Raw genomic sequence first — 16,053 nt, forward strand, 5'->3', positions numbered from 1 at the left:
CATCATTACACTCTTAAGTTTCACTAATGAATTCCCAAGTCAAGTAAAAATAAAGCAATATCTGTTTCATCAGTGGTATTTGATAACAGGAAAGAAATTCTAAAAATGGGCTTGCTGACATGGTTGTACTGAAAGCTTGCTTGGTGGTTTTGTATTTCTGTAGCAGAATTAAGCGAAATTTGAACTGATTACTTGTTAAAGAGCTAAGATATCGGTGTTGTCTTACATTGTTACATAAAATGTTACACACGGGGACTGGGAATTGGAATGGTTTTATTGTAGACCCGGACCGAATTAGTGCAAGCGTTTAGATAGTTGTTATTTGAATATTTTATTGCAGTATCTTAACGGAATCTATCATCTGTTGATAATTGCTAGATTATCAGATTGTGTGGAAATGATTTTGCATAGAAAAATTTACAGCTGAAAGAAAAAACGTGACTTCAGGCGAACACGAAAACAAATAAGAGCCACAATTTTTCTTTTTAAAATAATAAAGACATTAAGCAAGATTAAGTTACATTTCCTTCAAATGACAATCCACTACGATCATCCGATGAAGTTTATTGCCACCATAGGCTACCGCCCCCTGGCTCTTTGAAGTGACAGGGAACAAGTCTTCAATTCAATTCAGAATTTATTTTAAGGAAAAGCGGTTTTTAAGTTTGAGATATTTAAACTGAAAAATATAAATGTTCATACAGAGATTTTACCAATTGCTAACGCAAGCACCCAATGAAAGTAAAAGAAAATTAAAAGAAATTTTTAAAAACGTGAAAGTAAATGTTTCATTATGAAATTTTATGTCAATAAAGAATGAACTGAATTGTCGGCAGCACTTTGCCGCGTATGGATACCAATTTCAAGCCTGATCACGCACGCTCAACCAAGGTTGGTATGCGCTGCTGAAATAACAAAAACGATTAAACAAAATCATAAAACAATGAAAACAACAACCGTTATAGCCAATATACGAAAGGAACCTAGATTTTGTTACTGCATTAAATGTGTGTAAATATCAGAGCCCAAGAAAGGTTCTAACGAAAGTAATCGACTCCCCAAGCAAGTTATCAATCTGTGTGATAGCAATATGGGCTTGCAAGCATGCAAGCCCATGAAAACAAACAAGAGGACCATAAGGACCATATGGTCAATGACAGTGTTTCAAATTGACTCGGGTGAGTGGATGAATGAGATGACAGTTGTATCAGTGAAAACAGATGTAAATTTCTCGTTATATCTTTTTAATACTACGCGGCAAACAGGGTATTTTTCAACTGTCATTTTGAGTCAGTCCATATTTACTAGAGGCAGGATGCCATCGCTTATCTCACCGTGTGTACACAGGACTACTGTATCTAGCATGTACTAACTAACTAAGAGAGTACAGCGTCTTCGAATGGCCCAGTTTGCGTAATGTGATGCAGGCATTACTGGTTATTTTCATGAAGAAAATCCATCACTCGCAATGTGCAACTCGCAAAGGCATCTGGGGGCACTCCCCCGGAAAAATTTTATATTCATAGGTGCTAAGATACGTTTTCCAAGCAATTGGGGGCCATAATGAACTAGTTTAAATTCGGTAATTTTCATCTAGCAGAGATCGTCGATAGTTTGTTCGAGGCACTTTTCTGTTGTATATTGGTAGGCTTATGTGCATAATATAGTTCCATGTTCTCAAATCTGTTAATATAATTCAATTTTATCATCAACAGCTTAGAGGAAGCGTTTAATAATTTCGATTTGCAAAATATTTTGGTGACTTTGATGGAGGCGCTTTACTAAAAAACTATGAGAATGTGTTTATACAATTATTGATGCATCAGTAATAAAATTGAGCGTGTGACCAGACCGTCTTAGAAAGCCAGATAAGTAAATAAACTCCTGATCATTTTCTTAAGCATGACAGAATTTCTTTAAGCATGGTGTATCTATTATTTGCATGGCGGTAAAGTGCCGTAGCATGGCGGGCCGCCATGCTAAAACCCCTCAGCAAGAACACAGTAAATCTTAGCGTCAAGAATTAGTGCAAACAAGACGCCGAGGTCCGCATAAGCAGGATCGTAGCAAGTTAGCTGCAGTTAAACCGCACGTTAAAATTCAACTATATACTACACAATATTGATCGACATGTATGGTGTTTTTAATACGAATTAAATTAGAATTGCTTAAAATTAATCTGCATACTGATACCTACGTTTTTTTCGTCAAGATAATCCCAAGGGTATGCATAATTAATTTTTATTCATGTATTTCTAACAAATCTTTTTTATTAACAGCATAACCTTGATCTAAAGATTAACGGCTTCGTTGAATTTAGTGAGCTTCACACTAAAACGAGGGCGCTATCATCACAGCTCTGCAGTAAATACCGCAAACGACGCCGCACATCGACATGCAATTTTCAGCAGAGCAAATGAAAAATCATCGTCAATCTTATTTCTTCTTTTGTAGATTTCTCATTGGAGAATTTTATATGTTGTATCAGTAATATATAATAAATTGCCCATGGGCAAAGTGTGGTTTACCTTGAAGTTATATACCTGAAGCTGGAGGTTGTTTGGAGTAAGGGCATTCATTGCTTGAAAAATCTTCGTGAAAATTCGTGACTTCAAAGTTCTAGAAGTTTATATTGTTTTTTTTCATTCTTTAAGAATTATTTTGTAGTCAAATGAGACCAAAGATAAACATTTGTTTATGGTCTACGTCCAAGGAAACTAATTCATATTTTCATTAAAATATCTTTCACAATATGAAAAAATATTCAAATAGCGGAAGCTAAAACACCGGAGCATAGTATTAGATCGTTTTAAATCCTGGAATTTACCACTACAATATTCAGACCTCGACCTATACCTATGGTTTGCCTGCTTAGTATTTTCAAGTCAAAAGAAATTACAATTTATCACGAATTCTATCAAACAGAAAACACAGCGCTCATCTTCTGCTACCACGATTATTCAGCCTGTTATCATATCAAACATGCACGCGCCAAGCAGCGTTACAACACCACCATATAGCAGTCTGTATGAGCGTGTGTTTGTGTGTGCAACAGTCTAAATGTTTAACAATCCCGCGCACGTGGAGGCCTTGTGTAGTGAACGTCCGCTTCACTTCAATCTCAATCAACACAATCACCGGGTATTAAAATGAAACAATACCTATGGCAATATGTGAAATAATTATATTCTCACCAGCAATGAGCATTTAAAATTCGCACATATACGACACCTAGTCCAATGAAACGTTCGCCATTAATGGCTTTCCCATTATTATTTTAGTAGCGCCGGAATTCCCCATATATCCCAAAAACAACCAATCACATTTGCTCGTAGAGACGACGCCCCCAATCAAGGTCATTGCAATTTTATAAGCAAGAGCTAAAAATTTTCCCGCCAAAAACAGTTTTTTGTCGAAATTAAACAAATTTGACCATGTCATCGACGGAGGTTCGTCATGTCTTCAATTGCATCGATTATACGTCGTTTAACCCGAGAACCAATGAAACTAGAAAGAAACTTTTTAATAGGTCGACGACAGAGAATAGAAATTAAAAGTGGAACTCAGGATGAATAGACTGGTTGCTAAGGCTTACACACTGTAGTGCTTTTCGCAAGTAAGGTCCAAACGAAGTTCCACTGTTAGACAAAGAGTTGAACATTTAATGCAAGTTTAAGGTATTACAGAGATTAAAGGCAAAACGGAGCAGTTAGCATCCCTGTAAGTTTGAAAACCAGAGGGAAAAAGGTCCCGAGGCTCGAAATATTGTAAGCTCGATCAATAAAATTGTTGTCGGTATGGATTGATATTGCCTTACATACAATTAGAGGGGTTGAGAAACGAAGGTATCATTTTAGCCATCGGTGCATGTTTAATCAAAGTTATACTTACCATGACCACAGGATACAGTCTGCTCTTGGCACAATCGCCAAGAACCCATGACATAGGCCAATGACCATGCAGTCCATGGGGTACAAGCTTCACATCCATCTGTTAACACAGTTATTTGAAGCTGTTCACAGACTGAACCAAAGGCAACTGCTAACTGAACCCTTACGCCCTGGAGCTAATCAAACGATCTACCAAGTGGAACAGAATGAATATCTACCAGCGGTCTCATTAGAATTCTAACAAGATATCTTAAAGATTGATTATGGGAATCTTTGACCTGAAAAATGTTTGATAGATCAAGGAGAATGATACAAAACTACAATGAGGGTGTAGGCCGGTTACTGACGAGAAGTTACCTAATCGTTGGTGGTTAAAGCTTTTAAAATCAGATGGGATATTTGTGAAAATATCCGAACGTGAAACTAATGTGAAACTAATATGGCTACAGTCAAAATTAAAAAAGTTACTGACGAAATTAAGATACTGACTTAAAGGTTTTAATGGTTTCACAAAAGGAATTTTTTCTAGTAAAAGTTATCGTGAATAATATTTCTTCTGCTAATTCAAAACCTTTTTGATATAACGAGCGTGTGGATTGTAGCCTACGCGCTCCGTAACGCGCATTATCTATTACTGATACATACCACGTATATAAGGCGATATTGCCTACGGGACTGTAACTAATGATATCGACGCGCGATCTCATCACTGTGCCGCAAACTAGATACACATAATCGGGCTCTAAAAACGGATCGCTGACGCGAAATTCCAAAAGAATGAATGACGATAAATCATTTTACTAGTAATAGTAAGATAGTTTTCAGCGTTGCTCGACGTACGAGTATCGATTCAACAGCAGCTAATGTTGAATCGATGTAGCACGTGTACTCGCCGAGTCCATATCAACAATGCGTAAACATTCAATTAATCCGCTGACACACACCAAGAAAATACGGAAATTTCAGGCAATAAACGACAAAATAAATCTCCCGATATCTATACACGGAAATAAAGAACTAAATCATGAAATAGGCCTATGTAAAGTGCTTATTCAAAAATGTATGCGTGGCACCATTTTAAGCGCGGACTAATACAGTTTTACTTCTAGACAGGGTTCAGAATTTCAATTTTTTCATTTCGGCAATATTTAATTAACCAAGCAACAAAAATTCACCATATACGCCCTCAACCTTCCTTTTTTCATATTTAAGCTACTGTGAAAGTTTCAGACGCGTACGTGGCGTTAAACAGACGTAATCGTTTGACGTGACGGATTTCACGATAACAATAGGACGACGTGTACTACGTACCGTCGTCCTAAAAATTGCTCACTTAAAAAAACGTACCCCGATTTTACATGAATTGGTTCAATGCCAACCTCATACTGCTGACAACAGGTAAACCAAAAAGCCTACTTCGACAGCAAATGTTGCACAATTCTGCTCTTGTTGTTTACGTTAGTAGATCAAGACGACGTCACACTACATCGCTAAAATCCCCAAAAACGACATAAAATTGCAAATTTACCCAATTTAGGTTTCATCAATAGCCTTCAAAAGCAGTTGCCATTTAGCTGCCGTTATAACAGCCAACTAAATGCAGACCTTAGCCCGTGAATCATTTCACACTCGGAGGAGATAGCAGTCAACACGAATTCAGCACTCCGTTTTATAATAATAGATTCAGCTGCGCTGAATCCAATAAAATCCGGGCTATAGTGTAGAACCCTGCAGAGACAATAATCTACCGATCCTCTCCCAGTCAGTCTAAACCACTAACTGCGTAGCTTCATTGCCAGGTAAAACCGATATAGACAATTCACTGACAGGTAAGCCCTTCATGCGCCTAAAAACTATCCACATAGTTCATTGAATATAATTTTCTGGCAACTACAGCTTAGCGCTTTGCAAAAAAGTTTAGGGTAGAACAAAGTACAGGCCGCCCTGGCAAGCACGGTTTCTTGAATCTGAAGCCAAAGATCTTTTCATGTGTTTTTATCTCATACTGTCTTGCATATTTTCTACCTATTCGAAAAAATTCTGAGCTGAAAAATGTTGCCCATTTCCTATTTAAATGTATATCAAAATTTAGGAAGAATGCATCTAAGAGAACTCTATTTCCATAGAATTGTCCCCCAATAGGGTTTCAAAACTTCGATCCTCACTCTTCACATGTAAACAAATAGTTCAGGTGTTAGAGAAGATCAGCCAAAAAATAAGGTCTATCAGTCTTCTTGTTCAGTGCCTTATAATTTCTTTTTTCAAGTAAAGTAAACTCATTTATTTTGATACCTCGTCAACACTACAGCTTTTCTCCACTGCATCTTTTCAGCATGTTTAGTTTAGGCCTACAACTCGCCAGTACTTAAATGGTACTTAAATGATATATTCTACTAAATATCCGGTAAATTCTGTAAAGGAAAATAGACTATTGTTAAACAAACTGTTTGAACTGTCGGCCAAATCACTGGGAGTAATAAATTTATTTGTACTTGATTTGATTCTCATGGCGAGGAATACTTGCGGCGGATCCGCGGAACGACGATGTAAAGACACACGTTGGTTCATCGATCTTTACAGCTCAAAAGTGCTTATAATATTTAGAGCAGTAAATATCCTGTGGATCGGTTGAGTGTACTGATGAAGAAAATGGGTAATTGTTAAAAACTGTTTGAAGACTGCAGCTGTATGTGAAGTCTTGAGGCAGATTTATACTTGAATTGATAATCGAAGTGACCAGCAGCCTGTGGTGGATTTCAGGATGACGACTCAGAAAAACATGTCGCCTGATTGAATGGGGCTCAAATTTCGATGTTTACGGCCCCACAGAGTTTTTTTAACATTGATTAATCAAAATTCGCCAGGAGTATCTGTAGATCGAGGTGAGCACAAAAATTAAACGGATTGTATCAGAAACAGCGATAAGGTAAAAAAGCCTATGTACTTTCGACGAAAATAGTGTAGAAAAGGGAATAAAAAATCACGTGAATATCAATAGGGTTTTTTGCTGTGGAGAAACAGAAAACCCTAATGAATCTATCATTGCAATTGATTGAAGGATCAAAATTAGATTCAACAAGTAATGGATCCTGATTATCTTTTGACTATAAAAACTAATATTTCTAATGTTGTCTATAACAGCCAAAAGTTGTTCACAGGGGACAAAAACCTGCCACATGATATCAGTAATATCCAGCTTTCAAATACCTGTACATGTAATACAATTTTACCCACTTATCATATTAGCTCTGGCATCACCATCACTGTGTGAGACTGCCTCCAGGGGCGCTATTTATGGAAACTCATTACACTGATAGCGGTGACTTAAAAGTGAGCAACACACTGAATAATATCTGAATTCCTCTTTCCCGTTCTTCCTTTCCTCGAGCTCTTTAAAAAGGCCTTGCCTATTCTGTCTTCTGTCCAGGATTAGGCTTTCCACAATTTTATCAGTAAGGGCATCAAATGCTTACTGTGGGAATCCAAGAATCATACACCCTCATCTTTATATTACAGATTTTTTGCACAGTAATGCTTCAAAGTGAACTACGTATAGTTTTAGCAACAACTTCAACGACGCTGTACAGAAAAGTCATGGCAAATAGAAAAGATATGGCAAATAGAAGCAGATTTGAACATCAAACAGGGAACATGAAGTATCATCCAAAAAGGCGAAATCCGATGGAAATATCAAACAAGAAACAAGATTCTTAATTTGACTTTCTTGAACTTACATGATGGTGCAAGTTTAATCCCTAAACTTCGGAGATTCAGAATTTACCCACTTGCCTTCAGTGTTTACTTCAGCGGCATGCAGTTGCTAAAATCATTTGCAGTGTCTTGGAAAACTTTAACTAGGCCACACGCGAAGTGCTCGTTTCCTATACATGCACTTAGCAAACAAATGTGAAAAGATCAATACAAAAGCAGGTAGTCTGTGTGACGCAATGATTATAGTTCACTAATAGCGATTATCTAGGCCCATTCATACCTAAGCACTGTTTTTCTGCAGTACTGCTTGGAATAACATAACATCCTTAACTTTTTTCCATCTCATTTATGTTTTTAACGGATATTAATTGGCGTTTTGGAAAGAAATGAAATATGATTAAAACTTGAACCGTACATCATTCCATCGGCATCCAAACGTATTCCTAACACGTGTACGCTACCTTTCAATTGGTGCCACACATTTAACGTGCAAACGAAGCGCTATTTACCAAGGTAAATTCTAAGCTGCACTGTACCACACAATATTTGACAGATGCCATAGTTCAGTGCCTCATTGTTCTGCAATGTAATATACATGTGCCTATAACGAAGAATAGCAGGTAAATTCATTTGAATGCAATTTGAAACAAAACATTCATACAAGTGCTAGAGCGAACCTAAGGCGTGTACTACATTTCGTATCAAAAATTAAAAGCCTCCACTGACCTTTTCTCATAATCGTGCAAATAAAATTGTTGATTATACATGTGTAGCTGCAAAGCAATGATTATGTATTTTCTGCTTAGCAGCATCATTAATACGCAACCTTACGAAATCATAAATAGAAATGGAACTAGGGGTCCAGGGACACCATGCCCACTTGGAGAGTGGTTTCAAATGCTCAACAATCTAACAATTTCAATATTCAAAGCCCCCTGGCGACCATATACAAAACCAATGAACTTGAAACTCACCATGATCATAGAACATGTCAACGGCTATTATTTTGTAATTGATTGTGATAAGAAAATATGCTTCGTTACCAATTGAATATGGAAATACTAACTTATTCTATTATTCAATGCCCCCTGCTGACCATATGCAAAACCTAATGACCTTGAAGCTCACTACAATCATAGAACATGTCATGAGCTACAACTTCGCAATTGATCATGGTAACAAAATATGCCTAGTTACTAATACAATAAGGAAATACTAAGTTATTCTTCTATTATGATATAGAAATACTAAGTTTGTGTATTATTCAACGCCTTCTAGTGGCCATATACAAAAAGGAGTGACCTTGAAACTCAACAAAATCATAGAACACGCAATGAGCTACCGCTCTCCATTTGATAGTGGTAACAGAATATGCTTAGGTATCAATATAATGTGGAAAAACACAAATGTGTCAATCCCACCTATGAATGAGTACAGATGACACCAAGCTAGCCGCCAATTGCATCATTATTGGCTGATCAAAAATACCTGTGTCAGGTATAAAAGATCCCTTTCCGAAGAGTGACCATCACAAATTGCAATGAGAAATGGTAAACCAGTAGGAAGTTACAGACTCAGAATTCGGGCCAAAATTGACATTTTTTGGGCACCAAAAAGTACATGGGACAGCCATCTTGAGTCCTATCAACCAAACTTTTTTTACGCTGATGGGCCTTTAGGGGTAAACAATGGATGCCAGTCGGCCATCTTGATTCTGATATGGCCAGTTTTTGGGCTGAAGTTGTGTCTAGGGTAGATACATGTGTACAAATATTATGACTTCCAAAAATAAAGGGATTCCGTCTACGAACGGACAACTGACGAAAAGTGAATGCAATAGCCCGCAGGGACTAAAGTCCCAAGTGGGTTAAAAATTGTTTATTGTCGGGGATTCAAACCTGATATGACAGTAACAATTACGTCAATGTATTATACATGTATCAGTGTAAGACCCTACAAATTACTTTTGATATGACGAGAGTTCAAACAAGCACAAGATACTATTCAATAAAAGTTCACTTAAATTGATGGGAATTGGATTTATCCCAAAACTGCTGGTTCGAGTTAAAACCAAGTCGACTTTTAATGGAATTCAAACCTAACAAACTGTCGCACTTAAAAATTTGAAATTGGATGAATTTCGGGGGGGGGGCAAAAGGACACAATTTTGGTGGCCCACCTTATCAAATCTTACATCATATGAACCTTGACTATTTACTAGAAAATAACCAAAACTTGTAATGCATGGAAATAAACAGCAAATGAGCTATTCGGTATCGTGATAAACTTGGATTTTACCTTGCATTTTCTATCAGTGTAGGATAATATAAAAACAAGAGATCCAAGGATCTTAATATCTCGGGTGCAGAATGTTATCTTTGTAATGTATAGGCGCCATCTGATTGATGCATCTTAATGGTTTTCCTTGAACACTTCATGGATGTGTAAAATCAGCTGATTTCAGTGAACAACATCATCGAAATCCAATCAGCAATCATCGCGGCAATACACGAGGTTTCGGCCTATTCGATTGTGCGCGCATAATCTTCCGTGAAGTAGCGTATCGATTGAATCTTCGGTAATTTGCATAATGAAATAGATATGGGGAGACGGATTCGATACTACGGCTATCAAATTAAAAATAAACATATAAGACTCTCCCATGACTGGGAAATGAGAAACTAGAACCGAGCAGATTAATAGATGAGAAGATTAAAAGACCGGTTTGTCTGCGTCAATCGAATATGCCCTTACATTGATTGACAGCGGGAGCAGTTATTTTACTTCAATGTAATGTTGTACATCGGTCTTCTAGCCGTTTTATGAAACAAAATGCTCCTTGAAATTTCTAAAATAAAAAATCGCCACAATTTCGTCGATTTCTCTTAAATGAACGCGATATTTAAAATTCCATTTCCAACAGATTTTAGCCGCATGATGAAGCTACATTTTGCACATAAACATAGTAGATTGCATGACTTCGTGTCAAAGTTATAACCTCATTTGTTAAAAAAAATCGATTTTTGGACCCATTACAACATCTCGGGCTTCGCCCGAGATAAAAAATAGTATTTAAGAGTTTTCACCAGTCATGGCAAATACAAACTTCTCCCTTGACCTGACAAATGAGCCAGAGAAGGATTAATCAATTTCAAATAGACTGAATACAATTCGCGCAAATATCGGCTTTAAACGGCACAAGAACTACGGAAATACACCCAGCGAGGATTCGAATGCGACAAAAAGATCTTATTGACACCACATAGTGAAATTCCTGAGTGCTAATGACAGCTACCAAAATTTCATACTTCAGAATTTTCATTAGTCAAAATCACTGTGATTTCCAAATGCAATTGAATACTTGTCCTGGTACACCACTGAATAAGATTGACTTGAGTCGGTGTCCTGTTTCCCCACTGAATAGCCATTATCTTTTATCAAATTGAATTAAATTAGTGTAAAGCTCCAATAGATTTGATTGAATTGCAGATAATTTTGTGAAATTGTGAACAATCCTAAGTTCATCATTGATGCCAGGTGGCTATGATTATGATATATTCAATGATAACTTTTCGTTTATGTGACATAAGTGTTCAGATTATAGGGAATTCATCATCAAAAGCCAATGAGAACAATGTTCTTTTCCAGATGAAACAATATTCGCGGAAAAAAAAAACTAAACTTTAAATGTTCATTACTTTGTAACAGAAATGGTATTTGTAGGCATTACCTTAGCATCAATGCCATTGTCTGATCAAGACAAAATTCCAAAATAAACTGTTATTAGCATTTCAAGCACGTACGTAATGATTTTTCCAACTCAACAGAATTCGAAAATATTGATTTCCACGTATCAATTGGGTGAAACAACCCAGAAAAACTAATAGAAAGAAAACAATTCACCTACATTAGCTACTGAATTATTCAAATCCCAATTCGATAATTTCTAACTGTCTCCAACAGCAGAGTACACAACGCAGCTTGTTTCAGAATAACAAAATGGCCATGTACCATTTCAAAATTCAACCCAGGACCCCAATATAAAGACCAGTGCTAACCCCAGTAACTGACTGTTACTATCTGTGATGGCTATGTGACAAACCTAAAAGAAATATCATAGAAAATGTCTTATTAATTAACATTGAAAAATCATTTCAATATCATAAGTAATTTTACTTGTTTCTGAAAACATTTAAAAATGATGATATACAAAGATGGGAAATCAATCCTGAGCCATTTTGAAATTGTCAACACACTCCTAGAAAGAAAATGTCACCACACAAAAACAGAGTATACGACCCGGTGAAAAAATTATCATCGCAATTAGAAATGATCAAAATTATATTTCATTAGCATATTTTCAGAGTGATCGTCCCGCCCTTCACATAATGAATGGCAAATAATATGCTGAGAGGCTATACAGTTGTTAAGATAAGGTAATAAAAATCAAATAATCCTGAAGTCATATTGAACTCTGTGAGACTGAGTCCTGGTAAACGAATGTAGGTAAAAATCCCCTGGTAAATTTCCTCCCGGTAAATATCCAAACTATTTAAGTTTTTCAAGATAAGAATATTCAAGTACTTTATCATAGTTTGCTGAGAAATCAAATTTGGGGGATTTTTACCTGTTACCCTGGTAAACACATGTTGTTAGGAGACATACCTGATATCTTGATCTTTTTGACACTTTTACTTGTGTTATTATCAACTAAAACGTTTACAGCAATTGATTCACCATGGTAATATTTCTGAAAAATGCATTAAATATCAAAACATTAATGAAAATAAAGGACCAACGGTCCTGTGGCCAATGTCTTAAGTTCAATTTATTCATATCATTAACATATATCCAATCTTTTCATATGACCATAAGAAACACCATAAGGATATCATGAGCATACAAACTATAGTATATACTATTCTAATTAAAACATACTACAAATTAATAGTTCATTAATAATAGAGTTTTATTAAAGTGATCAATCACACATCTCAATGAAAGGGTTCATCGCACATTTCAAATATACTGCACTAGCTTGAATCTAAAATATTTCAAATTAAATGTTCATTATTTCCAATAAATTATGGCATGCACAGCTCAAAATCTACCACAAGTTAACAAGAGTTCACAGTTCAAAAATATTTCAGTTCGAATTTTAAGATATTACGAATAAAAAGTTCATTTTTCTTATTAATTCTAACAATTTATTTTATTCAAAGCGTTAATTTAGGAATTTATCACTACGAAAGATTTCATTTCACAGATCAAACATATTTCAGTCTCATTGCAAATGAATAAGATTGTAGAAACATCTTGCTTTGAAATGTTCTTGGAAATCACCAAGTGGGGATTTTTACCTACTTTGGATATTTGGGGATTTTTACCCAGGGGAGTTTTACCTACAACCATTAAGGTACGGGATACGCCCATAATACCTCCGCCCAAAATAGTAAATATAAGTACAAGCTAGGGTACAACATACAACATAAAATCAGCCACAAACTATTTTTAAGATTTTAAAGTGGGGAAACTTAGGGGTACTGAAAAACAGCCAAATACAATAGTTAGTTGGAAATAATCAATAGAAAACAGATCACTGATGAAATGATTGATAATTAATGCAGTCAACCAAAATCTCGGTATGTAAACAGTGTTTTCATTAATCATTTTAGCCGTCATGTCATTTAGTAAAACAGCAGGGTCTCGAACAACTTTGACTGAAGGCCAAAAACAGGGTTCGTAGTTATAATGCTATAGGAAAAATATAAGCACTTAAACGCACTTTTTTCTAACCTAAGTAAATCAGCCTAGAAAAGTGAATTTCACTGCCATTGAATGCCTATCTTATGTAAATTTCACTGCCAACTGCAGCAACTGTTTAAGAAATTTGCAATTTTTCGAGCCAGTGACCAAATGCCTATCCTAAGGCCCTTTATCAAATTGGTTGGAGTAGGCCTACTAATTTTAACAGCATAAATGAAAGGTTGAAGGGGAAAATAAAATTTACAATCTATGAAATATATTAATTTTCAAGATCACGGATCTATCAAAATGGAAGGGATCATAGCTTCCTTCTTTGAGTATTTTCCATGTAAAATCTTGGAAGGACTGCAGAAAAATAAAGAATGAAAACTGGATTTGATTGGATTCCAAAGATGAGAAATCTTACTTCCTTCAAGACGGAAATGTCAGGAAAAAGTTTGTTTTAAAGTAATATACAATAAATTCAAAGGGGATCTGTGCTCCACTTTATTAAAAAAGCCTATCATGTGTCCCCTTGAGCCAAGAAATTTGTATGAAAATCCGTCAATGGACATGATCTCCGTAAAATCTTACACAACTGTATGATGATTAATCATGGATATTTGTGGTAGTGGGTTTCCCCAATGACTCAAAATAGACACCTTCCGTACAACATTGAAAAGAAATCAATACAATTTATATATCTTGCACCAAACATCGTCACACTGTTGCCAAGATTTCCATTATTACAAAAATAATCATTATTCTATAGATTTGCAACATTTTTTAAATTGGAGGCCCCTAAATCGATTTTGAAGACCCTTGCTGAATTCAAGGCCTTGAATTTCCCCTTTGATAATTCAATGATTGTAAGGCCCGCTACGAACGGAATCCTGTAGCAACAGCCAACATGCGTGGCACTTCTAGCTTCGCTGACAGCTGATTGGAACATTGCCAATTTCTTGGAAAACTTTAACTGTTCTCATAGCTAGCAATAGTGAGTAGAGTCAAACCAATCGGCAGTAGTCGAGTGATGCGTGTGTGAAGCATATATTCACAAATACTTCTGACCAGAAAATACACAGTCGTGCTGATAGCCGCCGGGAACAATGTCGGGTTGAAAAAATCAGCCGGGTCTAAAAGGACTGACAGACGGGTCCGGGACCCGACACCTGGCTATCTATGAAAACACTGGTAAATAACTACTAATAATTATTTTATCGTGGTTGCATTCATTCCTACTATACAAATGTGACATTTTTGCCGGTGGCATTTGTTCTCATGTTGCAAAATTTGGTGGCATTTTTTTTGGTGGCATTTCTTCTTTAGTCAAAATTTCACACTGACAATATCTAGGGTGAGATCAAAACGCTGTCTTTTAATCTATTTTTGATCAAATAAGATCATTGGTTTTTAATTCTATTATAATCTGTAAATAATGGGTTTCTATTATAAAGGTACAAACTTGCTGAGAGAGCCTGGTCTCATTGGAGCTTTTTTAATGATAACAAAACTCATTTCAATGATAAAACCTATCAGCACGGAAGTTCCACGTTCTTCAGATTTTAGGGCAGTGCCGGTTACTGATGGATTCAAGTTTATCGACTGACATGGTTTACAATAGTTTCAAGATAGGATTGCTTTTAGTAGGCAGGCATGAAAAGGCTAAGCTTAAAACAATGTGACTCAAGCTTACACCTTCACTGAAAAGTCCTAGTTACGCCAGACCTACACCAGGGCTCATGTTATCTACTGGATTACTGATACACTATGGAAACCACGGGTGATTTTTAAACGTAGAACTCCTGACTTATTAGTTCATTGCACGTGAAAAGGAGCATTTTTAAAGTGGCCTATTATGTGGTGTGATCACCAGTGCCTTAGAGACCATATGGGATCTCGGGACCGACATGACCTGTGCCCGAAATACTGGGGCCCTTAATCACTTACTCAAAATTTCTTCTCCCCATGGAGGCCCAAGGTAATAGAACTAAAGATAGAAACAAATATAGATCTTAGGTAGAGAGTCTAGATAATTGAAAATCCATAGAAGCAAAAACAGTACAAATCTCATTTCCTAATGAGAATCTCATTGCACGTGAAAACTGGAGATTTGAACCCCCGGATGCAGCAGGTAACAGGTAAATAAAGGACCAATGGTCCAGTGGCTCACCAAACTGGTGAAGTAAAAAATCTGTCACGTAGGCTACCGGTATGCAAAAATTCATTTCATTGAAAATTAAAGAAGAAAAAAAAAAATATAAAAAAGGACTCAATTTTGGTCAGTGTGAACTTTTAATGATAACTGACTTTTAACACAAATGAAATCTTCGAAAAATTGATTATGGGCCTTTTGTCTGAACAAATGTTCATAATTGTAATACGTCCCTTGAACGATGTAAAACAACTAAAACTATGAGTGACCCGATAAGATACGGTACAAACTTGGTGAGAGCCTGGGTTTCATCGGAGGTTTTTTCATTTTTATCATACGGACCAATCAGGACAGAAGCTCCCAAGTTCTTCAAATTTGAGGCCAGTCAGTGCCGGTTACTGACGAAACAAAGTTTATCGACTGACATGATTTTTAATAATTTCACGACATGATTGCTTTAAGTAGCTCACATCTTCACTCAGACAAATCGTTGTTACGCGCGACCTACACCATGGCGCGCGTACTCTATAACTGATACATACACGCAGTGAA

At 36.3% G+C, this 16,053-nt stretch overlaps 1 protein-coding gene across 3 annotated transcripts in view; it reads right to left on the minus strand.

Moving 5' to 3' along the window:
- Positions 1-16,053, minus strand: part of LOC141911397 (arrestin red cell-like) — a 113,278-nt gene that overhangs the window by 41,817 nt on the left and 55,408 nt on the right. For all 3 annotated transcript variants that reach the window (XM_074802407.1, XM_074802404.1, XM_074802406.1), the window contains exon 8: positions 12,267-12,351. In XM_074802407.1, coding sequence (XP_074658508.1) covers positions 12,267-12,351 — 85 coding nt within the window. The remainder of the gene's footprint in view (positions 1-12,266; positions 12,352-16,053) is intronic.

Source organism: Tubulanus polymorphus, chromosome 9 (assembly GCF_964204645.1).
Source record: "Tubulanus polymorphus chromosome 9, tnTubPoly1.2, whole genome shotgun sequence".
In the NCBI taxonomy this organism is placed as follows: Eukaryota; Metazoa; Nemertea; class Palaeonemertea; order Tubulaniformes; family Tubulanidae; genus Tubulanus; species Tubulanus polymorphus.